Source organism: Ursus arctos, unplaced genomic scaffold (assembly GCF_023065955.2).
Source record: "Ursus arctos isolate Adak ecotype North America unplaced genomic scaffold, UrsArc2.0 scaffold_26, whole genome shotgun sequence".
Lineage (NCBI taxonomy): Eukaryota > Metazoa > Chordata > Mammalia > Carnivora > Ursidae > Ursus > Ursus arctos.
In genome coordinates this window covers 41,682,706-41,710,134 of record NW_026622941.1, presented here as the reverse complement: position 1 = coordinate 41,710,134, position 27,429 = coordinate 41,682,706, and the positions used below count along the sequence as shown (strand labels likewise).

General features: G+C 43.5%; 1 protein-coding gene across 2 annotated transcripts in view; it reads right to left on the bottom strand.

Moving 5' to 3' along the window:
* Positions 1 to 18,836, bottom strand: part of SCN8A (sodium voltage-gated channel alpha subunit 8) — a 111,670-nt gene extending 92,834 nt beyond the window's left edge. For both annotated transcript variants that reach the window (XM_026501841.4, XM_026501840.4), the window contains exon 1: positions 18,520 to 18,836. In XM_026501841.4, the coding sequence (XP_026357626.2) occupies positions 18,520 to 18,795 (276 nt within the window). In that variant the 5' untranslated portion in view covers positions 18,796 to 18,836. The remainder of the gene's footprint in view (positions 1 to 18,519) is intronic.
* Between the last annotated feature and the right edge of the window lie 8,593 nt (positions 18,837 to 27,429).

The following is a 27,429-nucleotide window of genomic DNA, read 5'->3' as shown; positions in this document are numbered from 1 at the left end:
AAGCTCTAGAAATGGATAGTGGTGAGGGCTGTATAACATGATGGATATATTTAGTATCACTGAATTATGCACTTAAAAATGGTTAAAATGGTAAATTTTACGTTACATATATTTTACCATAATAAAAATATATACATTATTATCCAAAGAGTGCCCAGTAAGGTGTTATTGACAAATTTTTAAAAATCAGCTTTATTCCAAGTCAAATAATAGAAATAAGAATAGTAATAGCCAAAAATGGTTCCTAACTCATTCTGAACTTCAGAATGATTTGAAGAACTTCTTGAAAACTAAAGACACCTGGGCCAAGAAAAAAAGAAAGAAAGAAAGAAATGAAAGATTATACATGCCACAACATGGGTGAACCTTGAAAATCTTAAAAAGAATTCAGACACAAAAGGCCGCATACTGTAGGACTCTATTTACATGAAATGTCCAGAAGAGGCAGATCTATGACAGAAAGTTGGTTAGTCGTTGCCTAGGGCTGAATGGAGAGGGGGTATGAGGAGTCACTGCTAAGGGCTCTCTCTGGGGTGATGAGAATGTTCTAGAATTAGATAGTGTTGACAACTGCACAACCTGTGAACAAAACACCAATGAACTGCATGCTTTAAAATGGTGAACTGTCTAGCTTGTGAATATTTCAGTAAAAAACAAACACCACAGCAACAAAACAAAAAAATGAATCATTTAAGCTGTATAAGACATATACAAAGGTCTAAAGAATGATACCACCAACATCCATGTACCCATCAGTTACTGAAGAGATAAGGCCTTACCGTGCTGCTCGTTCTTGCAAGCTCTCCAAAGCACATCCCCTCTTCCCACAGAGGAAGCATGATTTTGAAATTGGTCCTGAGGTCCCACTTTTTAATGAAATATTCCGAATTACTCTGAGCTCTCCCTTTTCTGAATTCCTATTTATACTTGGACTTTGTGCCTTTCATTCCACTCTAAGACTTTTTTTTTTTTTAACCCTCCCTCTACTCCATCCAGTTACCCCCGAAACTAAGTTTTACACTCTCAGAGGACAGGACTCAGTCTCACATTTCTTCCCATAGTTCCTATAACCCAAACCCAAGCCACGCACTCCCAATAAACAGCTGCCAACAGATTTCTTTTTTAAAGATCCTTTCCTCTCATCGTCTAGTCTTTCCTTTCCTAATCTGGCAGTCATGCCTTTCTCCCAGTAGAAAAGCGGTGCTGGCGTTGAGCCAGATATACATTCTGGAAATGCTCAGTTCACCCTCCCTAGTGTTCGAGACTGCACCGTGATAATGTTCTTCCTGTTACTAGAGGGCACTGGCTCTGGCGGGGCATGCTGCAGGACTGCAGGAAAGCCGATTCTTAATGCAAAAGGGAGCTGAATGCAAAAGGGTTAAGCTGAAACAGGTCAAAGGCCAGATCTTCCATATTTTGGCTACCCAAAGAAACAAAGACCCCGGGACTTTCCAGAAACCTCCTCTCCAAAGTACTTGTCTGCCTCTGGGTTTCTATAGCAACTCCCTCTATGAAAATGCCAAGCCTTTTAGATAACCTCCTCATTCAACCTCCTAATATTCCTGTGAAGTTTGGGTGAAGGAGGGGTTATTATCCTCTATGCACTTTACATAAGCTCAGGAGAGGGACACCACCTATCAAAGGTCACGCAGCAAAGAGCAGTATATTTTGCCAAGTTTAGAGCCTCTTTACAGCTTCTCCTGTGCCAAACTGAGAGGCTGTTCAGGGGCCGTGTGGCAGAGAATGAAACTGGTATGGGGGACGGATTCGTTGGTGAATGGGAAATTTGAGCCCCTGGGGCACACGACATAAAAGCCTAAGCAGCAATGAAAGAAGCACTGGCCCACGTCCCAGGATCTAAACACCACCAGGCCAGGCCCTTACAGAATCACCCACCTGCCTTCGAGGAAGACAGGGAACGGGACTTTTAAAAGTGGTGTGCTCCACACCCTTCGTCTGATCTCTGAGTTTGATCACGGTGGAAAGACGGGTCCGGAAGTACCACTGAGGGCACTTCCGACCGCGGAGTCAGCGTCTGCACATTAACGACGATCTGCGGCCTGGTTAGCGAACAAATGCTTACATGTCTGAGGTGAGGGACAAGGAGAAGAGGCAAAAGAAAAAGAAGACAGGAAGAAACGGAAACTGTGAGCCTTGGCTGAAGAAAAGCCAGGAGGCACAGAGGGTTCTGAATTAGTAAGTGAGGAGCTGGCAAGGAAAGTAGGGATCTCTGGTGAATTTAAAAACTATGGTTTTATAGGTATAAAGGCTTTATTAAGAACGTTTGATGTGGGGCGCCTGGGTGGCTCAAATGGTTAAGCAGCTGCCTTCGGCTCAGGTCATGATCCCAGGGTCCTGGGATCGAGTCCCACGTCGGGCTCCTTGCTCAGCAGGGAGTCCGCTTCTCCCTCTCCCTCTGCCGCTCCCCTGCTCGTGTTCTCTCTGCCAAAAAAGTAAATAAAAATCTGAAAAGAATAAAAAAGAATGTTTTATGTTTTATGTGTGAAGTAGAAATTTCATAGTTAATTTAGGTATTGAGTGCACATAGAGTAAAAATAGTTTATCAGCACTCCTTTCTAAATATTTACATCCTAGATCTTCATCAGGTAAAAAAGAAGGTATCTTTTTTCTCCTCAAAGAGAAATAAACACATGGTCCACACAAAACCGCCTGCAGTGAACATGAATCGTCCATTCTTCCCGTAGCAGGCTGTATTACAATAAAATATACTTTATTGTTAAAATAATTAGTACGTATGCTTAATTTATATGCAGTTTTTCATAACTGCCTCTTTTCTTAAAGATTTTATTTATTTATTGGAGAGAGGGGGAGCATGAGTAGGGGGGAGGGGCAAAGGGAGAAGCAGTCTCCCCGCTGAGCAGGGAGCCCGATGTGGGGCTGGATCCCAGGACCCTGGCACCATGACCTGAGCCAAAGGCGGACACTTAACCGACTGCGGCACCCAGGTGCCACTTTCATAACTGCACCTTTAGCATAAAACAAGACAGTGTTTGGACTAAGACAAGTACTCGAAGTTCAGGAATCTCCCTTTTGATGCTGGCACTTACAGGGCTTACGTGACAAACAGCATAGCATGTCTCGGGCCAGCAGCTCTCCTTTGTAAAGAGCCGCAGTAAATACCGTAGGCTCTGTGGGCTGCACAGTCAACTCAACCCGCCGCTGTGGTGCACAAGTCCCCACAGACAGCACGTAAACAAGTTAAGAGTGTCTGTGTTCCAGCAAAACTTTATTTGTGGACAAGGAAATTTAAGTTTCATATAATTTTTACACATCACAAAATACTATCCTTCCTTTGACTTTTCCATAACCATTTAAAAGTGTATAAGCCCTTCTGAACCCACGGGCTATCCAACAACAAATGGCAGAGATGATCTGACCCACGGGGCACAGCTGGGTGACCCCTGTCACACACGAACACCAGTTCCGGACCTAGGCCCGACGGGCCGCGTAGGAGTTATCCGAGCCGCTTCTGTAAGAAGTACAGCTTCACGAGTCCCACCCCAGAGGTTCGGGATTCAATAAGCTGCAGGGGAATCTGTGCTCACCAGGACTGGGGACTGCCAGTCATCTTCCAGGTCACTAAAACAGGGGAGGGGGGGATTCAAACACCTATCTTCAAACACTTAGATTCCCCTGCTTCACCTGCCTCTGCTAGCTGTATGGCCTGGGTGAGCTGCTCTCCCTGGATCTCATTTCCCTCGTCTATGAAATGAGAGAGAGGCTGCCTGATGGGCGTGCCCAGGCCCTTTCCTGCTCTGATATCTGTGATTCTGTGGTTTAGAAAATATGCGGGAACATCCGAGATGAACTGCCATACCTTTGAGGAGAAAGCCTATTATTATTTATTCTTTCACATTACGTCTTGGTAGAACTCTCCTGAATTGGTTGTTTTGCTCCTTCAATGTGATACTTTGTCGAGTCCAGGGTCCACAGCTGTGATACTACCCTGAAAACCATACTTCTGTGGGCAGAGGGCAGCACGGAGCAGTCCCAGGGCAGAAGTGCACCAAGGGCTGCTCCCACCCCACCCCGCCCTGTCTCCCCTGCTTCTATGCCCCGTTCCTGCCAGAACAGTGAAGAGCAGAGAGAAAATGAATGGGGATGACTGGTGAGGGGCTGGCTTTAAAAAATATATATTTAAAGCACTTTAAAGCCATATGCGTGGCCAATAAAATCTCAGTAATCGTCATTAAACTGCTGATGAGAATCTAGAAAAGGAGTTTTGTCCCTTGTTCAACACTGGATTGATTTTCAAAGCCCAGGAAGAATGAATGGGAAGGACAGCAAGCTTTGGATTCTTACAAGAATACTTCTTAAGCAAGAATCACTTGGTGTCCATGAAGTCCAATAATATTTTACCTAATCTGTCTTAAATTAGATCTTTGTGAAGTAAATGAGTTAAAAGGAAAATTGAAATTGAATTGTGGTTTATTGCCCAAGGGGAAATATCAGTTTATAATAACAGCCACTGAACGCGTTTGAGCACAAGGCCCATTAAGAGCAGTGGAACAGCTCTTACCGAGTTATGGCACAGTTGTCATAAATATGTCATGCCGGCATACAATGAACCTTCTGAAAAGCACAGGCTTTTCATTTCTAATTAGCAACGTGGGGCTTGGAGCACAGGATGGAGGAGCTTTGCCACTGCTAATTCAGGATAAGACGTATTTTCTTCAGGGTCTACTGTGAGGGGAAGAGACACTGCGCACGTCAGGGACAAGCACATTCGTACACACACCGCACAAATCCTAGCATCCTGCAAATGCGGTCCAATAAATGCACGTAAGTACCAAAGTACTGCAGTGCGGCCAATATAATGGCATGTTGTCACCCTCACCCCACCTCAGGATCAGATTCTTTTAATCATACAAAAAGTGTAGGTTAAAATAATAAAGGGTACACAGATACGAAAAGACGTTACGGAGAAGAGTACTCGATGCAGGGCTGGAATAGATCACAGACCAGAAAGCTTCTTAGAGAAAGGTTTATTGTCCAGCCCCTGGTTTGCTGTGGGACACACAGCCCAGCAGAGTGGCTCTCCCTTCAACTGAGTCCTTCCTCTCCATTAGGGCAAAAGTAACCCTCATGTACCTAATGACCTCTGGCTATAATGAACACCAAGGCGCCCAGGGACTGAGCCAATCTACAAGAGGGAAGTTGGGAACCAATGTCCTTTGAGTCTATCTAGCTCGAGCTGTTACAGACACTGACTTGTGACTGTCTCCCCGAGTTTGGCCCCTGGATCTTAACTGTTTTGGTCTCTAGAACCCCCTGACCCTCTTGTTTTTAGCTGACTTCTCTCCCCTTCAGTTCTTGCCTGTCTCAACCTCATATATACACCGTCTTCTCGCGGACCTTTCGTACTCCCTCTGAACCAGGCAACTGGCCAGTTTGACTTACATTAGTTGTTAGCTCTTTCCCGCCTAACTATAAATTGTTAATTCTGGTAACTTCTACGAAGGGCACATTCTCTCTGCCTGTTGGCTTCAGAGTGCACGCACAGTTCTCTGTCCGATGACAATCTGAATACAGCCGATCCGCAGAGCAGCCACACCAGCGACAGCAGCAGCAGCCCGCCGTCCGCTCGTCAACAGCAATCTGGCATTCACCTCCGAGTGACTATCTACAGAGCCCATACAGCGGGCGGCAAATCAATGTCCCTTCCAAGTTCCCCCAGTTTAATATAGGAACATCTAATGCTGAATCTAAACAGATTCTACTTCAGACGAGGAAGCTGTTGGGACAGAAATGACCTGCACTGTCAAACGACTACCCCGTGTTGAAAAGAGTCTGGATGCCGTTCTTAATGCTAATCTGCTTAGTGGGCCCCTCAAGTGAAACCACGATTACAGTCCCATGGGCCTCAGGAAAGGCTCCAGTAAAGGCACAACTGGCCTGAATTTCTTCAGTACCTGTGTCCTGGCACTCAGCTGCCTTTTAAAAATACTGAACTAAAGCAGGACATGAAACATGGACAAATTTTTTTTCCTTTAGGCTATACTTTCATTTGAACTATGAATATTTTTTATTTTATTTTCTTTTGTTATTTTTTAAGTAGGCTCCACAAACACGGCGCTTGAACTCACAACCCTGAGATCAAGACCTGAGCCAAGATCAAGGGTTGGACGCTTAACTGACTGAGCCACCCAGGGGTCCCGAACTATGAATATTTAGAGCCCTCGTCTTCCAAGTCTCTATTCCACTACACCGAGGATTAGGCAAGACGGACATCTAAATCTCATATTAATGTTTTTACTGCTTTTGATCATTGACAGTTGTACCTATGAGCCTATCTGAGGACCAACATTGAACATTAAGCATTTACTCCGTGGCAGGCAGCCTACTAAGACGCCCATTCAGTATCTGTCTCACAGCAACCACTTCATGAGGTAGGTAGGTACTATTTTCCAGATGATGAAACTGAGGCGGAAAGTCAGGTAACTTTCCCAAGAACCACAACATTATTTATTAAGTGGCAAAACTTAGAACTGAGCCAAGGCGGTCTAACTCCAAAGCCTGTGCTCTTATAAGGCAGTTTTCAAAAAGCTTCAAAAAATCTAACCCTCACTTTACAGCCAAGAGACCACGCACAGACACCTCTGCTCACACTAACACCACAGAGCTGAGAGTTACTAGGGGCCAGGTCTCCCGGCATCTGGTCCTGAATGCTTTTTCTCACACCAGGTCATCCGGTCCAATCCTTGGGTCAATGAAGCAATCTCTCTTACTTAATACCTTTAACTCTGGCAAAAGGGAAACCCCTGCACATCCCTCGGAGATCACAGCAGCTGGTTATGGCTGTGGCCTTTTTCCCAAGTGAAGCTGGATGAAGGTAATGTTGGCACCACATGCACCTGTGGCTTATTGTTTTCCAGGTGCTTCTGCACACACTTGCTCATTTGGTTTGACCTTGTAACCGCATGCCCTCCAACCCACATTTGGAGCAGCTGACCCCTTCCTGCCCACATCCTGGTCACGGGAAGCCATACCTGGCAGAACAGCAGCGCCATGCACCTGCTCCAGGCTGAGCCAGCATGACGCTGCTCCCTAGAGGCTGGGCGGCCCTGAACCTCCTACATGGCCACTCTTCCTTGCTGCCCTTCAATATGAATTTGCCTTTGATCTCTTTCCCCTTTACCCTCTTAGGGTACACAGACTGCAGCTGCTCTGGGGTAAAGCAAAATGCACGTTTGTTATATAAAGCATATTAACCCCCTTAGTCACTGTATTCATATTCCAGAATATTCTATATTCTTGCTTTCCTCTCTCTTAGAAAGAGCAGAGTGTTTTCTATAGAGGCTCTGAGGCCACAAAGACCTGGATTCAAGGCACAGCTCCATTGCTTATTAGCTGTCATGATCTTTGTCGACTTCTCTAGGTTCTTAAGGCTCGGTTTTCTTATTGATAAAATAGGGATATTGATTAATAGTACCTACTTCATCAGGTTATGAGAATTAAATGAAGATTCACCAAAAGTCCTCGCTACAGTGTCTGGCACAGAACGAACCCTCAACGGACGTGATTAGGATGCTGCTGCGGCCATCACACAGACTACTGTCACTCCTGCTCTCTGGCTCCCAACATGGGGTGGCCATGAGGAAACCCCGAGGGCTACCATTCATGTTAGTACTCACACACTTGGCACAAGACCATAGGATAAGCTAGACCAAGTATCCAGAGTCACTAGGAGACACCTGTATGGCTGCACTGAATGGCTCAAGATGGGCCCCAGAGCTTATGTCAGACCTAAGAACTCTGGAAGTGGGAGAAAATAAACACGGCTTAGTACACACACATTGGGATCCAATCTGCCTCTCGACGGGAGCCACGGCAAACCACACTCCATGCTCTCGTCACAACCAAACCCACTGTCTGAAACAATTCAGTCCTTCCCATGCCCCTCTGCCTTTGCACGTACCAGTCTTTTTACCCGAACTGCTCTTTCTTCTCTTTTGCAACAGGTGAAATTTTTAACCATATTTTAATACTTTAAGGTCCAGCTCAACTATCACCTCCTCTCTGCAGATGGCCCCATTCAACTCTCTTAAACAGAATTATCCTTCCTTCCTGTGTGTCTCTGCTTGGCACTTAATTCGATTAGAGCAGTTCACGTAGTGTTGTCATTTTTATGTACACATCTTTATCTCTCACTGGACCCTGAGGTCCTTAAAGCAGGGCTATGGCTTCCAACTACTGTTTCTCAGCTTAGCGAGTAGAGTGCATAATCTGATGCCCATCTGGCAAAGGTAGAGATTCATACATGTTTACTGAACACATGAATTAATCTCTTAGACATGAAGAAATGATCAGACAACTAACCTATAACTATACGCAACTTTCTGCTCAGTGTCTAATCGACCTTTTCCACCCTTTAGCTCATCCGCCCATAAGAATTATTTGTTGTAGTTTGAAAAGTCTTCTCATCTTTTCTGTGTCTTAGATACCATGCTAAAGATACAGCCTGAGACAAATACACTAAAAAACAAAACAAAACAAAAAACCTCAAAACACCATGGAGTAACTTCATATTGAGGCAGCGTAAAATGCTAGAAAATTATCTAAAAGCGACAGAACACAAAAACAAAAAATGAGTCTGCAGTATACGCTAGAGAGACAGCATGGTATGGCCGAAAGATCATGAACATTAAATCACACATCCCCGCGCCTGAAATCTGGCTCTGCCCCACACTAGCTTAGGGAATCTGAGCAATTCAGATTTCTGCGCCACAATATTTTCTTACTTATAAAAATATGCAACATTCTACTGACAGCTCCTTAAGGTTGGTAGCCCCTAAGAACTGCAGAAAATTGGGGAGTCGATAATGATATCTAGAATTTGGGTGGTGTCATCCACTAAAACAGCTGATGAAAGAAGGAGGTTTGAGAGGAGAAACGACTTCAATATGAAACACACTGAGTTACCTGTGGGAAACCCAGCTAGAGATGACTGGCAAGCTGCGGAATATTAAGGAGTGTTCCAGGCTGGAGATACAGATTCAAGAGTACTGAGAGAATGGGTGACATCACCCAGGGAGAGTGTGTCGAACGACAGGAACATGGGCCATGTACAGAACCTGGGAGAGGTGCCGGAAATGGAAGAGAAGGAATGATCGGAGATATACGGAGCATTAAGCCAAGGAAGAGAAGAGCTGCAAGAATTAGGGAGGAATCAACGGTATCAAATACAGCAGAGAGGTTCGGTGCGATAAGAAGTAAAACAATGTCTGATAAATTCGGCAGTTTGACATCACAGAGGATCTTACCATGAGAATGTCAGCGGAGAGGTGAGGATGCAGAGTCAGGCTGCAAGGATGGGGAAGTGGGTGGGAGGCATGCAGGTGGCGATGATGAGTAAAGGCTACTCTTCACAAGTTTCAATGGCAGGAGAAGAGAGGTTAGACTAGCTGGTGATGTGGGCTCAAGTGAGGGCTTGTTAGAATGGGAGAGGCTTTGGGAGTGTTTATAGGCTGAGGGGAAGGAACCAGGATGCAAAGGGAAAGACTGACAGACCAGAAAAGTGAGACGAAAACTGCGAGAGTGAAGTTCTAGAGAAGGCTGGAAGGCATGGGTGGGGTCAGAGGCACAGGGACAGGGACTGGCCTTGAACAGTAGAGAGGGGACCTCATCCTCTGAAACTGGAGGGATCTTTTATTCAAACTTGCTTACACAGGCCAAACTTTGGAAGTTGAGGAATAGGAGTGCCTCTTCAGAGCCAGTATCGAAAATTCTACTGCTGGGTTCAGAGTTGGCAGAAATTGTCATATAATGGGGCAATCCTAATCTTGAACTGTGTCAAACAGGGTTAGGTGTAAAGAACAATATGTAAAGAATTTACAACTCATCTGAATATGGAAACAATCAGTAAGAGAAGCATCCCTCTGTATAATGATGCCACAGGCTTATTCTCTTTGACTAATAAAGAATTTAAAATATGGTTATTGTCAGAAGATGATCAATATCATTGTGATCTTGAGAGGTCCTCCACCACTTCCAACGGCCATTATTAACTAACCCATTCAACAGGTCAATTTTCATTAAAATAAAAATATTTCATGACCCTGGAGAAACCATCGGAGACTAATTCCTAAAACTATCAATCAGTGGAATTTTATGGCCGAGGTATTAATAACATGCATTCTAGAATTCAGGTGAAAGGTTGTCTCTTCTACATCAACATGGCTCAGAGCTTTGGAACTGCAACTTAGTACTTGTGCAAGGAATTGAGAAGACCTGAGGCTTTTTTTCTGGAGCAAATGCAAGGTTCATCTGCAGGTGCCCCCGTGACTCACACCGATGCTGAAATGTGCTGGACTCCTGCCTATGTGAAAATCGAAGACTGGCAAAATCTCTCAACAGAGTGATACTGGCTTTTAAGTAACTCAGAATATCTGCATTATGGGTCCTTTTAAAGATTATAATTTAGTGCTTGATAAAAGCCTATTTAAGACACCGAATATCTAGACAGCGTGTAGCCTCTGATTCTTCTGTATTCCCTAGGTTTAGTCTCTTACCACGTTAGAGCACCACAACCTCTCGAGTACCTAGGCCATATTGTCTTTAATGCACATATCATTATCTGTAATGATTCATTTCTTTACTTGTTTATTATCCGTCTCCCCAACAAAAACTAAGTTCCAAGAATAGCATAGCCTTGTCTGATTTGCTCCCGAGGGCATGGAACAGAGCCTGGGCGTACAGAAAACGCTCAATAACAATTTATCACATTATCAAACGAATGACTGAATGCTCGACTCTGTCCTTAACCTTCCACAATCAATCACAAAATCCTATCAATTTATCTCTGTAACAGCTCTTGACTTCATCCACTGCCCTTACTCTTCACTTCCACCATATTTGGACCCTTATCACCTCACAGCTGGTCTCTTGTCCTCTGGCCCACCCTGCATATCACATTCACGTCCCTAAAGCTCTACTTCGATCTGCACTCCCCAACACCTCCAGTAGGTCTCTGCTGTTTATCGAATAAAGACCAAACTTCCTCGTCTCATATGGAGTCCTCCATGATCTGGCTCCAGCTCTCCCTCCCCAGCCTCATCTCCCATGGTTCCTCACTCATTTCCCCACATTCCACTCAAATCAGACTACTCCACTTTTTCTTCCATTGTTCTACGCCCTTGTCTCTGAGCCTTTGCTCGCATTGCTCTTTCTGCCTAGAATGTTTCGGTCTATCCCTCTTTTAGAAACTCCAAAGCCTGATTCAAATACTACTCTTACTATGAGGTAAGTAAGGCCCTTTCTGGGGCTCTCTTGTCAAAAATTATATCATACTATACACTGCCATGTTATAAGCTACTTAAGGGTGAAGAATGGACTTTATTAATCTTTGTCTCCCTAAGAGAACCAAACAGACCCCCTGCCCCACAAGGCCTCACATATCGGAAGTACTCAAGAAGTATTTTTGTTGAATAAATGGGTCATGTTTTATATGAGGCAACCCAAATTGGCATATATTCCAATGTCCATTTCTCTCATTCTCTTTTTAGTCGGTTAATACAGGGGAGGTAACACAACTCACACAGCCAAGAAAGAAGCAAAACACTTAATAAAGGTAGACATGACAGGACAACCTACAATGTTCAGGAAATAACATCCTTTGTATAATACACACATGATACCAATAAACCAAGAAGAGAATCAAGCATGAGGTGGAGGCTATTAACCCATGACCTTTGATAAAGTCTTTCCAACTCTAAGTTTCTACAAGAGGAGAGATAAGACTGGTAGCACTTAACAACAGTCTCCAGCCCTCTGAAAATATCTAAAATGTCAGGAAAACGATTTCCTGATCTACTTCCTCAGCCCCTAAAGGAAACTAATTCTTTGGGAAAGGAAAAGATATACTGGTAATCAGTCTCTTTTCCCTCCAAAGTTCAATTCATTTTGGTCAATGGGAAAATTTTTATTAGAAGAAATATCATGTCACCTTTCATGTTCGAAGCACTCAGAAAAGTACCTCGTGTTTTCATATGCATTGCCTCCTAAGATTAATGTAATCAACAGATATGGATTGAACACTCACTACAGGGCAGGCACTGCTCCAGCCGATGAGCACAAAGATGAACAATAAACAAATAAACCCATGGCAGGTGTTGCCAAGCGCTAGGGAGAAAACTGAAGCAGGGCTGGAGCAACAGGCTGTTTTGTTTTATGTAGGCTACGAGAAATGACCTTCACAGCAACCCGGCGAGACAGGCGGGATATTAGCTATTAGCCTCATCTTAATTTCCTAGATTAGGGAAACTGACACCCTGCATGGTTAGGTGACATGCTCAAGATGGCCTAGAATAAGTAGGGATAGGATCCGAAACCAGATGTCCCAACACTTGGTCTACTGCTAAGGTCTTAAAGAGGGTTTGGCTGTGGGAATATTCAGCTAAATTCCTCCCCCTCTAGAGAGTGATGTTTGGAGAATAGAAAAGCACCCCACACATGCACATCCTTAACCCGTCACCCTGACGATGGCCTGCCTCCCGCTGGTGCACAAGCATTTGCCTCACTTTGATTTGGGGGATAAAGTAACAGAAACACCATTTTTTTTTATATTGTTGCATATTGGCTTTTTAAAAACAAAGTTTTAAAATACGTAGTTTTTATTTAGAACAGAAAGGAGCATCTAGGCTTATTGTGCAAAAGCAGGAAATGCAGCACCTCATTAGTAATACTTCAAATCACACCTAATGAACATGAACTCTCCTTAAGCAGCCTGTCTCTGTTCTGCACACCTGTTGAAGAGTATGTGAAAATAGATTCAGCAAGGATTTTCTGCCAGGAGCGCTTGGGACTCTGTGTGTATGTGTGTGTGTGTGTGTGTGTGTGTGTGTGTGTGTGTGTGTAAGGAGGAAACTGTAAACATTGCTGGGAACAGAATGCCCTGCTATAGCTAACGTGAATTAAATCTAAAAACCACTTCTTGGTAAAGGTTGGACCAAATGTATTATACGTTAATGTATTACAGAAATTCAGAAGGAGGAGGAATCAGTTCTGGTGTAGAGAATCAAGCCAGGCTTCAAGAAGAGGCCCTAGGGCCTGGACGAATGGGTCAAGTGTCAAAAGGTGAAGTTAAAGGACCAGTACGTTCTAAGAGGAGAGAATGGAGACCAGGAGGCAGGGGACACTCGGGAAACAGGAAGCAGTCTGCCACAGCTAAAATGTACTGTGATAGACATATGTGTGAAATACAATTAGAAGGATATAGATAAAGGTCCAGCTCTCATCTTGCATATATTATAGGTGAGGAAATTGAAGCCCAGAGAAATTTGAGTGATTTGGCCAAGGGCAAACAAGGGGCACAGGAAGAACTAAAATGGAAGTGTTTATATCGCCAGTTAGGTGCTCTTTTCACTATCCCATTCTGTCAGTAGGCTGGGGGACTGGGACAGGTGGGAGATATGTTCCTGTTAAAAGTAAAAATACAGGGGCGCTTGGGTGGTTCAGTTGGTTAAGCGTCTGACTCTTGATTTGGGCTCAGGTCCTGATCTCAGGGTCATGAGATCCAGCCCCGCGGTGGGCTCTGCAATCAGCAGAGTCTGCTTGTCCCTCGCCCTTTGCCCCCTGCCTCTCCCTCTCTAAAAAGAAAAAAAAAGTAAAGTAAAAATACGTCGGGAGGTTAAATAACCTGTGTTCAGATTACATGTCCAGCTGAACTGTTGCAGGAGTGCGGATACTGAGCCCGAGCCTCCGGAACAGCTTGTCTGCGGCGGGTACACTACTCAGCTCCTGCACTTCGCAAGGTAAAATCCTGCAACTAATACAGACACCAGCCTTTCCTCCAGAAGAACTGCACTTCTTAGGACCCATCCTAAAAAAGGCTATTAAGCCGTAGGGATTATCAGGAAAATGAATGAAAAAGCAGGTTCTTCTTCCTGTCTGTAAATTTGCTTGCCTAGCTTCAGAAGAACTGAGCCAATGAAGCTGAGGATCGGTTAATAAAACATGAGAAAAGTGGAGAACCAGAAATGTGTTGTAACCAACTAAGAGTTTGGAGGCATGGGTTCTAGTCCTGGCTCCACCACGAACACTGGTGTTGGCTTTTTTTTTTTTTTTTTTTGAGAAGGGCTATACTTTTTTTCAAAAGATTTTATTTATTTATTTGTCAGAGAGAGATAGCGAGAGAGCGCGCACAACTGGGGAAGGGGGCAGAGGGAGAGGGAGAAGCAGACTCCCTGCTGAGCAGGGAGCTCCACGCAGGGCTCGATCCCAGGGTCCTGGGATCATGACCTGAGCCTAAGGCAGATGCTTAACCAACTGAGCCACTCAGGCGCCCCTACTATTGGCTTTTGACAAGTACTTCCCCTCATTAAATTTATAAAAGCAGGAGGCTGAATTAGCTGATGTCGAAGGATACACTATTCTAATTTTCTATGATTCCAGGTAGACTACAATTTGCAGGAAAAGAGAAATGAGGAGTTGAAGGCAAATTGAACTTTGGGAAACCACATATAATTTCTTAATGCATTAGGCATGAGCCCTATTTAAAGACACATCAGTCCATCCTATAATTTAGATTTTTGTTCATAAGGCTTTCTTGTAAGAGCGTATACCCCCTGAACAAAAAGGACACGTGGATCAATCACCAATTTAAGAAGTGGGAAAAGAAGTAGGAGGCAACTCTGAAGGCCCTTCTCAACCTAATCCACAGACTTTCTTGCTGCCCCACTTCAGATAGTTATCAGGAATATATGTGGCCATTTGAAATTCAACAAGTTATTATTAAGAACTGGGGAGATAGAAAAACCCTTCTTCAAGTAATACAAAGTCCTTGATTTGATTTATTAAAAAAGCTTGGAAGGGGGAGAAATCAATTGAGAATTTACACTGATAAAATATAAGATTTCGAAGCATGAAAGAAGGGAAAACAACAAAATTAAGACTTGAACAGGCTTAAGAAAATAGCAGAAAGAAAACCAAGAACAAAGGCATTCGGGAGAGTTCAAGTTCCTTAGAATACCTATTTGTTTTTGCCGATACATATATAAAGAAACTCTGGAAGACCCTCCTAACAGTGGTTACCTGTTCAAGGAGACAGGAAGTGAGCAGAAGAGGGAGAGGTGTAAAGGGGAGACTTTTTACTGAATATCTTTGATTGACTTTTTAACCATGTAGGTACATAACTTATTTTTATTTAATATAAACAAATTAATAAATAAACACACACGTCCTCTAAATGCAATTATTTGCAAGCAACAGCTGAAATACAAGAAAGCCAAAGAAAGGAGACATTAGAACAAAGTACCAAGAGGCAAAGAAAATGTTGTAGCACTGGGAGGTCTGAGGAAATCCGAAGAGAGTGTTTTCGGGAACAGCTGGGAGTGCAATGCAACATGGACAACACTGCTGAGGGCCTCAAGAAGCTCAAACCAGCACCAGCTGGTACAAGGGTATCTGAAAATACGACACACAGGTTTATGTCCCTGTGTCCCTGGAGAGTGTGAAATCCACAACGGGATGAAACCAGAACTCTACTAACAGGGGAGTAGTTTTCTTTCACCTCTAAAATAGAGGGAAGGAAATGAGAAACCAGTTTCATTGAGAGCCATAAAAATGGTTAATCAGGTAGAAAATGAGACCTATAAGGAAAAGATAAAGAAATCCACTTGTATCATTTATCAAAGAAACTCTATTTTGCAAGAATTATTTAAGGCAGTCCATGAAAAACAAACGCAAGGGAATGTCCTCTTAAAGTCATTTCTACTCTCAATATTTTGATTTGTGGGTTAATTCCCAGTGTGCTTCCTTGTAGAGGAGACCTTGCTAATTTGGCCTAGTGAAAGGCCTAGTTAGTAAGAAGTATTAGTAATGCCCGTAAAGATTTGCAAATAAACTTGAGCAAACATATTAGTAATCGACTAAAAAATCCCTTGCTTTGGGGCGCCTGGCTGGCTCAGTCGGTGGAGCATGTGACTCTTGCTTTTGGGGTTGTAAGTTTGAGCCCCACGTTGGGTGTGGAGATTACTTAAAAATAAAATCTTAAAAAAAAAAAACAACCCTTGATTAACAGTACAATTAATACTTCTGAAGTGCTACTAATATTCTTTCTTGTCATGAGTGTTAGTTTGTTTGCTTTATAATAATAATTAATCTATGCATTTATGTTTTATGAACTTTTCTGCATGGTGGTATGTTTCACAAAAAAAAAAAAAAAAAGATTAGCAAAAAAAAAAAAAAAAAATACAATTAAAGTTATCCTTTCCTCAAACTATTTAACCTTGTGGTGAGGCCGAAGGCTGAAGTCCGACTGTCATGAAGAGCCAGTCCCCTAATGGAGCTCCGTCAACATCTATCCTGCCCAAGGAATGACACCTATCAGGGCCAGAGACCCACCCCGTCTGAGGCCTCGCTCCCAATCCAGGGCCACTGAAATCTGAGGTGTTAGAGGAGAAAAGAGGCTATCTACGGGGCAGCAACCAGGGGAAAAGGCATGCAAACGGGAAACTGGCTCTGACAACCAAAGCTCTATGTATTCTTTGTATAGTAAGTCAAGTGTAAGAAAGGGAGATTTAATTTGCATTGGAGTCGGAAAAATAAACAGTTCAAATAAAAGCAAGGAGGTTTTAGCCTCCTGAAAGGGCAGGGTCCAAGGGGCTTTACTTATCTTCTTATTGCTATAAGAGTACTTTCTGAAAAAGTTTTACCATTGGCCAACTCACTTAAATAGGCACAACCCAAACCCTGTGATTTGTCATTGCTCTGTACCTCTTCTAAGATCATGGATGTCAGGGTAGGAAAGAGCAAGAAAACATTTCTAAAAATATTTCAAAATTTTACAATGAATGAATTTTTTTTCTAAAAATAGCCAAAGATTCCACGTTCCCTTATTCTCTAACCCAGAACGTTACAGCTTGCCTCCTCCCTTCCCATCTACCCCACTCGGCAAAGGCTGAGATTACAAAGTTAGACTTTTAAAAAGGGAAGAGTAAATGAGGAAATCAATGAAAGTTTATGAAAACTACTCAGTTCCAGAACTTGATGTGTGAAAAAGTCCTTAGAAATTCTAACTTCTCAGTTCTAGATGAGAAAATTTAGGCCCAGAGAGGTGACGTGTCTTGCTAATGGACATGAACTAGTTTTGAGAAGTTTTTCTTCATTGAAAACTTTCTTTTCCTATAATCTATTTGTGGTAGCTTGAACAATATACTTTTGAGAAAAGAGAAATACAGATAATAAGCATGGAGAATGACGGTAGAGTCAGGAGTTCTCACTTCTAGTCTACTGTAATTTCTATCGTATCATGCTTTGCTTCTGAGACTTTCTATACTTCTCAGGCGAAGGTACAGGCTACCGGTGCTACTTTGCTTCTGCCATGGAGCTGTCCTAGCTGCCGCAGAAGTGAGTGAAGACAGCTTTGTGTAGACAACGTCTTCCCTGTTTTTGCCATCCTGAGCCAAAAATGACTGAGATCTACTGGTCTCATCTTACTTCTGTCCCATTATTAAGCCAAAAAATTAAAATTTCTTCCAAATTAAAAGACTGAAGGACAAGTTAGGGGAAGTTTATGAGGCAGTTTTGTTAATAAAAACAGTTTAGGTAAGATTCATATTTGTGAATATGTAATTACACAAAGCCTTTTCTCCCCTCATCTGGAAACACCTATCAATCTAATTCTTTAAATGACACTTACCAAATGAGGGATCCCTAAAATGGGGTCTGATGTCATTCCTGCTGTCATGTATGCAATGGCTCATTAGTTGGCTGGCGGATTAACCAGGGGGCTTTGCTTCTCCACCTGTTGCCTCGTTTCAAAAGATAATCATGAGAAAGAAACCCATGGTTTGGTCAAAGATTCGTTAGGGGAGTCTGAAACTCTTGGCCAAGTGAAGACTAGTATTTATTTCACTTGTGTTTCTTACCGGCAGGAATAACAGAGTGGACTCTAATGTAGGAATGAGTGGGGGCTCAACCCAGACGACTGAGTCACAAGGCCAAACACCTGGTCTCCTCACTGGCCCGGTTTGGTTTACCTTCCTCTATTCCTGTCTCCAACAGCTGTGACCTGAGGTCACCAAGGGACAGAGAAAGATCGCACAGAGCACAAACCCATCATCTCCTTTATATTAACAATAGGCTTTGCTGCTATTGTAATAGTTACATCATCTTTACACTTAAAGAGAGAATTCTGAACGTGTGTAGGAGACAGACTCTACCCGGCTATAGCTCCTTTCACTGCGCCATCTTTCTCGGACTCTATTAATAGTCACGTTGCATTTACGTTCTCTTTTGTTTTGTTTTTTATTCCGTTTTCCTTTTTCTGATCTGGCCTGGAGCCAAAACCGGAAGTCTTATTAACAGGGTGGAGAAGTGTCGAGACCCACAAATGACCCTGAGCAGCAATTAGACGGAAAAATAAACCGCATTAACCAGAACTGAAACGCAATTTTAACTACTTATCCAAACTTGGGAAAGGGACAGTTCTTTCTCCCCCGTCTCCCCTAAGGCTGTTAGGAAAGGGGGTCTGAAGCTGCGTGGCCTCCTCCAACTCACTTTCTGCGTCAAATAGTATGGGTCAAAGTCCTCCAGGGGAACTGCGACCAGGCCTTGTGGGATGTCCCCGTAGATGAAAGGCAGACTCTTCCCTGCCTCCAGGTCACTGTTGGGCTTGGGCTTGCTGTCCTCATCGTCTTCCCGATGACTGCCTTCGGCCTTCGGCGGTTTCTTGAGCTTGCTCTCGGCAATGCGCCTCTCGATGTTCGCCAGTGACTCAGGGGTGAAAGGCTTGAAACTATCGGGGCCTGGTGGTGCAAGCAGCCGCGCTGCCATCTTCTCATCCTGCAGCAGCTTCGTTAGTTATGCTGCGTCCGGGACAGGTCAGCTCTGGAAGACACGGCAACACAGACAGCAGTAATCAATCGCTGCTCTGAAAAGAGGCCAGACCAAACCATCTCACTCTCGACCTTTATTCACAACCTCTGCAACACATAGTTTCCTCCGTGACACGGTTATTTTTCTCCTCGGAGAAGCTGTGGCGTGAACGGGCTGCGTGAGGCTCACCGCCACCCCTCAGGGGAATGGTTAGCCGGGGAGACGGAAAGACGGGAGGCTCCGGAATTGCTAGTTTTTCTCTCTTACTTAGACGCAGCTCACTGTTCGCGACCACACGTGACTACAGAGTACGTTCCACACCCTCCTGGAACTTCTCCTGTAATAAGGCATCCTTCACATCACCCAGGGGCACGCGTTAGCTTTGGAATCCTTATATGCTCGAGTCACCTTCCTTTCCCAGAACTCTATTCCCTAAAGAAATACGCTTCCTTCCAAGTACAACACCGGGGCAAACCGTCACTCTTTTCAAATTCCAGTTTCTGCAAACACTAAACCCTTCAAAACTTTGGGGACACAAAATATAGATAAAATAGCTTCCATCTACTTTGGCTCTTCCGTTTTAAGTTATTTTTCAATTTACCAAGATGTGTGAAGTCCATCTGGCATAAGAGCCCAGATGTACCTCTTTGATGACTGAGATGCTGCCAGCGACAACGGGGGGCAGGGGGAGGGGCGGGGGAAGCCAGTGGCAGAGGAATCTCAGAGAACTTCTTCTGAAGCCACAGCACTGCAGCGCCTGCCGCAGGGTGAAGGACGGCAGAGGCCTGCGTGCAGCCCAGAGGGGCTCAAACCAGGAAGGACAGACGTGAGAACACAACGACAAACCAAACTTCCCTTCTAAAAGGAAAAATGAAGTAGGGCCATACTAGAGCCCATGATTTCTAAGCATGGAATTTGAAAAGTCCATTTCCATGTTTATACAGAGTCCTGGGTTATTTGAAACACGCCTTTAAGGGGGACCTAGGTGGCTCAGTCGGTTAAGAGTCCAACTCTTGATTTCAGCTCAGGTCATGAGCTCAGGGTCCTGAGATCGAGCCCCCCATTGGGCTCCACGCTCAGCACAGGGTCTGCTTGAGATTCTCTCTCTCCCTCTCCTCCTCTGCCCCTCCCCAAGCTCTCTCTCTCTCACACACACACACACACACTCTCTCTCTCTCTCTCTCAATAAATAAATCAAATATTTAAACAAAACAAAACACATCTTGGAACAGGGGACTCCCTAACATCAAAAACAACAGTGTTTGGTGCCTGTCACGAAAGGACCCCGTAGGTGAGTCTTACCATGAAAGCTTTAGGGCTTTACCAGCGTTTCGTCTGGTGCTCATGGTGCTGCTTTTGCTGTTAGTTTTGTGAGTTCCACAGAGACAATCTGGGAAAATTTTTTTAAAAGGCTAAAGACTGTTCTTTCCCTCCTACTTAGCCCTCAGGGTCCACTTCAAGGCAAGTATCCACAAAACTCAAGGCTCCTCAAGAGAACAGTCGTAGAGTTAACTCTAAATAATTTGAGAATGAAATACCCAAGGGCGCCTTTCATAAACACACCCGCAGAGATCCCAGATTTCTCTAGCGGTGGTGATTGCTAAGTGTTGCACAGGCAGTGTGTGGAGTCTCCATGTGGGCTGGTCGGCTCACTCCCTTACAGCATGGGACTAATGAGGCCACAGCCACAAAGACCAGAGGGCTCCATGCTGCGCTGAAAAAACCCCACTGTTCCACAGACCGTGGGGTCCAAGAAGTCATCACGTATGAAGCACAGAATTCTTGAGATGCAAGGGATTTTACAGATACAGTCCATCTCATTTTATAGATTAGGAAACTTGGGGTCCTAAGAGATTGGACAACTTGCCCAAGGTCACAGGGCCAGGATAAAAATCACAACCCAGGCGCTCTGACTCTCCAACGTATAGTTCTTTTATTGTGACCAGTGCCAGTCACCCCCCCTCCTGTCCTACTCTAACCCCCACTACTCCCAGCGGAACAGTCTGGATCACCAAGTACACCACAGGCAAATGCCAACGGTTTTGCTGATCTAAGACTTTATTTACAATGTTTTCCTCAAGCTAGAATTCTTCTCTCATTCCTTTCCTCCTCTCTATCCCTGAATGGTCTCCAGTAAATGCCCGCTCCTCCGCACAACCTTCCCACCAGCTGCAGCCTTTACTAATCTTCCCCCTTGTGAACTCCTGTAGCTTTATCATGATCTTAGTTAATATTTATCCACCACTTACTACGTCTCAGGCACTGTTCCAAGCACCTTGCTTCTGTTAACTCGTTTATTTATTTATTTATTTGTTTATTTATTTATTTATTTTTTAAAGATTTTATTTATTTATTTGACAGACAGCCAGCGAGAGAGGGAACACAAGCAGGGGGAGTGGGAGAGGAAGAAGCAGGCCCCCAGCAGAGGAGCCTGATGTGGGGCTCGATCCCAGAATGCTGGGATCACGCCCTGAGCCGAAGGCAGACGCTTAACGACTGCGCCACCCAGGCGCCCCCTGTTAACTCATTTAATCTCCAGGACAACATATGAGGTAGGTGTCATTATTCTTCCCTTTTAAGAGATGAGAAAACAGAGATACAGAGGCATAATACAGCCTGCCCAAAGTTAGACAGCTAGAAAATGACAAATCAGGATTTAAAACATCCTATTTGCACTGGTTTTGGCTCTTAGCCATTGTTGAATTGCACCCTATAAATTCCCAGAGGGCAAGCATGGTGCCTTAAACTACTTCTGTATCCCTTTCACAAATGATAGGATTATGCCTGAAACCCATTATTGGTTCAAATACCTGGGGACCTCTTGGCTCTCACAGTCACACTCATTCTCCACCCTGGGTCACCTCAGTTCCTACTTAGAGGACAAAGAATACTGCAAGAGTTGCTTCCCCATGGAAGCCATCTAAGCGTCCACTGAAAGATGAATGGATAAAGAAGTTGTGGTACATCTATATAAAATGGAATATTACTCAGCCATAAAAAAGAATGCTATATCTTGCCATTTGCAACAACGTAGATGGACTTAGAGGGCTTAATGCTAAGTGAGATAAGTTAGATAGAAAAAGACAAATACCATATGATCTCACTTATACGTAGACTCTAAAACAGCAGAAACAGACCATAAATACAGAGAACAAACTGATGGTTGCTAAGGCGGGGGAGGGGATTGCCACAGGCAAAGTGGATGCAGGGGAGGGGGAGATATAGGCTTCTAGTTATGGAATGAATACGTCACAGGGATGAAAGGCAGAGCACAGGGAATATAGTCAATGTTATGGTCACAGTGCTGTCTGGTGACAGATGGTAGCTACACTCGTGGTGAGCACAGCACAACCTACAGACTTGTCCAGTCACTATGCTGTGCACCCGAAACTAGTGTAACACTGCAAGTCAACAATATTCAAATTGAAAAGAATGAATATACTGCAAGAGGAAGTGACTGAAGTTGCTGACAATGCCTGAGACCTGACTGTACAGCCCTGCGTTCTTCACAGGTCAAGCTGTCCAAGGCTAAGTCCTCTGCCTTTGCTTGCAGATCCTGTTTCCTCCTGCCTTCTCCAAGACCATGGTCCCTCAACGATCCCAGCTCCCCCTCACATTCTCGATCTTTTCCTTTTCCTTTCCTACTTCTGTATCTTCTCCCTTTATATCTCCTGCCCCATTCTCTCTCCATGAGGCTTAAGTCCTCATTCTAGTCTATGTTATCCTGGTTCTATCCACAACCACAGTCTCTTCTTCTCTAAGGGCTGGGCTTCTGCAATCTTTCTGCAACACTCTTTCTTTTAGGGATCTCATCTACTCAACATAATCTGCACATGGGTGATTTTCAGATTTTGATCACCAGCCCTAATTGTTCTCCTGAGTCTCACAACTGCCTGTCACCACTTCAAAATTAAAGCGTGCAAAACCACTCATCTCTTTACTTCCCAAACTGATTCCTCCTCCTGGCTCTCTTACTTCTGTTATTAGAGCCATCATTTTTCCAGCCATCTAGCAATGACTCTCAGTCATCTTTGCCCTGTCATCCTTCGCTGTCCTTGCCCAACCAGTGACCAGCCTTACTAATCCTTCTTTCTTCCAAGTTTCCACTTTCAACAGTATAATATCACCTGCATCCAGGTCCTACTAGAACAGCCTCCGCTTGTAGACCAGTGCTCAGACCACCAGGCACATCTCTGCTTCCGCTGTGTCATTTCCCTCCCTCAAACCTACCACAGTTGTAAGACGCAATCCAAACTTCTGCCACCCCACTGCCATGCAAGGTCTTCTACAACCTTACGCTTCTCAAACATTCTCTCCTGTTCTTCCCCTACTCTGGGGACTGTTTTTTGATTTTCTAGGCTTTTTTTTTTTTTTTTAAGGTAGAACATAATAAAGTGTATAGATCTCAAGCGCACAGATGAGCTATTATGTACATATGTATACACCTGTGTAACCACCACCCAGATTAAGTTACGGAAGATTTATTCTAGCAGCCAGACAGCTCTCTTGAGCCCCCTTGTCAATAACCCCCACCGTCACGTCACCACTAACCTAGCAAAGGCTAGTCTTCCATCTATCTCCTTAGATTACTTTGGCCGGTTCCTGCACTTCATATAAGTGGAATATAACATACTCTTCAGGGTCTGGCTTCTTTCACTCAACATTCTTTCTATGAAATTTATCTTTGTTGTGTTTGTACCAGTAGTTCATTCTTTTTATTGCTGGCTAGTAGCCCATGTACGAATCCAGCACAGTTTATCCATTTGACCTTGATAGACATTGAGGTTTTTTATTGTTTTAGGCTATCATGGACAAAAGCTGCTAAGGACGTTTTTGCACATGTCTGCTGGTGGCCATATGTGTTCATTTCTCTTCAGATAGAAACAAGAGTGAAATGCTGGGGTTGAAAGAGGGCATGTGTTTGTCTTGCTTTGATGATACCTCCAGAAATGTAAGAGGGTTCCAGCTGTTCTGTATTGTCACCAGACTTAGAAAGGACAGTCTTCTTTATTTCACCCTTTCTGGTGGGTATGCACATAGGTACTGTACATAGTTTTTTTAAAAAATGATTTATTGAGGTGAAATTTATATAACCTAAAATTAACCATTTTAGAGTGAACTCAGTGGCAATTAGTACACTCACAATGTAGAGCAATTACCACGTCTATTTAGTTCCAAAACATTTCCATCACTCCAGAGTAAAACCCTTTACCCAGTAATTAGTTTCTCTTCATTCCTGTCCACCCCCCACTCCTGCCCTGAGCTCCTGTTCTGGCTCTCGTGATCTATTCTGGATATTCATACAGATGGAAGCTTACAGTAAGTAATCTTTTGGGTCAGCCTTCTTTCACTTGGCATAATATTTTGTTTTTCTTTTTTTAAAGATTTATCTATTTATTTGAGAGAGAGAGAGAGAGAGAGCAAGCATGAGCAGGGGGTAGGGAGAGAGGGAGAAGCAGACTCCCCGCTGAGCAGGGAATGTGGGACTGGATGTGGGACTGGATGTGGGGCTAGATGTGGGACTGGATCCCAGGACCCCTGGATCATGACCTAAGCCAAAGGCAGACGCTTAGCCGACTGAGCCACCCAGGTGTCCCTCTTGTTTTCAGTTCTTATGAGTATATGCCTAGGAGTGGAATTGCAGGGTCATATGTAACAGCATGTTTAATTTTTTGAGGAAATGCCAAACTTTTTCCACAGTGGCTGACCCATTTTGCATTCTGACCAACAATGTAAGGATCCAATTTCTCCATATCCGAGCCAATGCTTATTTTCCTTTTAATTTTTTTTTAATTTTTAATTTTTTTTATAGTATTACAGCCATCCTAGTGGGTGTGAGTGGTGTCTCATTGTGGGTTTTGGTTTGCATTTCTCTACTGACTAAAGAGGTTGAGCAGTTTTTCTTGTCTGGGGGCTTACTGGAGTTTTAATTTGCTTTTCTCTGAGGGTACTGAGCACCTTTTCACATGTTTATTGACCATTTAGATATCCTCCTTTGTGAAATACCAGTTTGTCTTGGGCCACTTTTTTCTATTGGTCACCTGCATTTTCTTATTGATTTGCTGGAGTTCTTTGGATATTTTCCATACAAGTCATCTGTCAGATACATCTCAAATGTTTTTCTCCTTTTTACCTTCTTAATGGTGTCTTTTGATAAAAAGTAGTTCTTAAACATAACATAAAAAAAAAAGTAGTTCTTAAATTTGCTAAAATCCAACTTATCCATTTTCTCTTTCATGTTTTGTTCTGAGAACTCTTTGCTTATCCCAAGGTCAGGCAGCTACTAGCCTATGTTTTTTCTTTTAGAAGCCTTATTGTTTTACCTTTCTTATTTAGATTTCAAATAATTCGGAGCTGAGTTTTGTATATAAGATAGAGGTCTAGGTTCTTCCCCGCCCCTCAACATGGATATCTAATTGACCCAGTATCGCTCAATAAAAAGGCTGGTCACTGTTATTTTCACTGACTTCTAAATATACTTTCGTTTTCTTGTTTTAAATCTCCTGAAGTCTTTCTTTGCTTTTCATTCAAGTTCTATTCATCCATTTAAACCAGCTTAAATTCTTCTTCTGAGAAACCTGTCTTGCAAAAAGTAAAAATAAACTTTTTAGATTTAGAGGGAACTTAGAGACCATCCAGTCCAACTTTCCTTACTTTACAGATAAGAGAACTTTCCAGGAAGCGAGAAAGGCTCGGTTATCTAACTGCTACTTAGTGGCGGACGTAAAACTACGGCACAAGTCTCTCGGCCTTCAACATAACGCTCTTCTCACCATACCACACGGCCTTTTAGGCAATGCACCTCGCCTGTCATGCGGCCCCAGTCTCAGTTTTCTTCCTCTTGCAGGGCCAGATGAAACACCCAGCCCAGATGATGAAGGAACAAGAGAAGTGACTTTTAGCCCTAACGGTTCTGAAAGAGACTGAACTGGACTTAAAGCTGGGGGAAAGAGATTATTAGGGTTCCCTTCTCTTGGTCATCCAGGAGGATTAAGGCCTTAATATATCAGCTGTGGCCTGTACCCACAACTAGAAATGAATCTAAATTAAGGGGAGAGGGGTACAAGAGGGAAGGAAAACTGGCTTTGGAGTGGTTGTAACGGATGAAGGAAGAGAAGTCATCCAGGAGGAACTGTTAACAGAAACATTATAGGCAAGGGCACTCAAGAAAAATGTTAAGAGGAGGGTCAAATAGCAAGTAGTATTAAAAACTTGTGTCTGCCTTGAAAAAAAAGAACAAAGTTGGGGGACTTACACTTTACGACAGCAACGATTACTACAAAGATCCAGTCACCAAAGCAGTGTGGTACCGATGAAGGATAAAAGCAGAAAAATGTTCACCTGTAGCCCAGAAGGCCGACTTACAGCCTGTGTAGTTCCGATAAGGATCAAGTATGTGCTGGTTGCCACATTCTTAAAAGAGTCTCATGGCTGCCTGTACATCTCACCCATAGTCGATATCGAACAGAACGATAAGCACCAGAGAAATCTTGTGAAAGTAGTTTTACGAGTAGAAATTCAAAGAAGACATTTATGATCTAATATGCCCTGCACGACCCCACCCCCTTGAGCACTCAGCATGTTAACGACCAGCTTTATACAGCAAAAGTGCAGCTCTGTCTACCCACGGGTCCTGTCCCCAGCTACTTAAATAAAGTAAGTTGCACCATACAACATCTCAAGAATTCTTTCCTGGCTGTTGCAGTCCACAATCCCGTACCGGTACTGGCATAAAGATAGACATATAGACCAATGGAATAGAGAGCCCAGAAACAAATCCTCAGATATATGGTCAAATGATTGTCAACAAGGGTGACAAGACCCTTCAATGAGGAAATGGTCAGGTTTTTCAACAAACGGTCCTGGGAAAACTAGATATCTACATGCAGAAGAGTGAAGTTGGACACTTATTTTACACTATACACAAAAATCAACGCAAAATGGATTAAATATCTAAATGCAAGAGCTAAACCTATAAATCTCTTTAGAAGAAAATGTAGACGGAAATCTTCATGACATTGGATTTGGCAAGGATTTCTTGCATGTGACACCAGAAGCACAGCAACAACAACAAAACAGATATAACTGGACTTCATCAAATAAAAACCTTTGTGCCTCAAAGGACACTAACAAGAAAGTGAAAAGGCAACCCAGAATGGGAGAAAGTATTTGCAAATCATATATCTCATAAAAGATTAATGCTCAGACTACATTTTTAAAAATCCTACAACTCAACAACAAAGAACAAACAACCTAATTAAAAATGGACCAGGGAGGGGGGCACGTGCATAGCTCAGTTGGTTAAGCGTCTGCCTTCGGCTCAGGTCATGATTCCAGGGTCCTGGGATGGAGCCCCGCATCAGGCTCCCTGCTCAGCGGGGAGTCTGCTTCTCCCTCTCCCTCTGCCCCTCTCTCCGCTCATGCTCTCTCTGTCTCTCTCAAATAAATAAATAAAATCTTAAAAAAAAAATTCTCACTGCCTCTCCCTCTGCCCTGCCCCCGCGCACCCTCTCTCTCTAAAATAAATAAATAAATCCTTTAAAAAAAATGAGCAGAGGACTTGAATAGATATTTCTGCAAAGGAGACATACG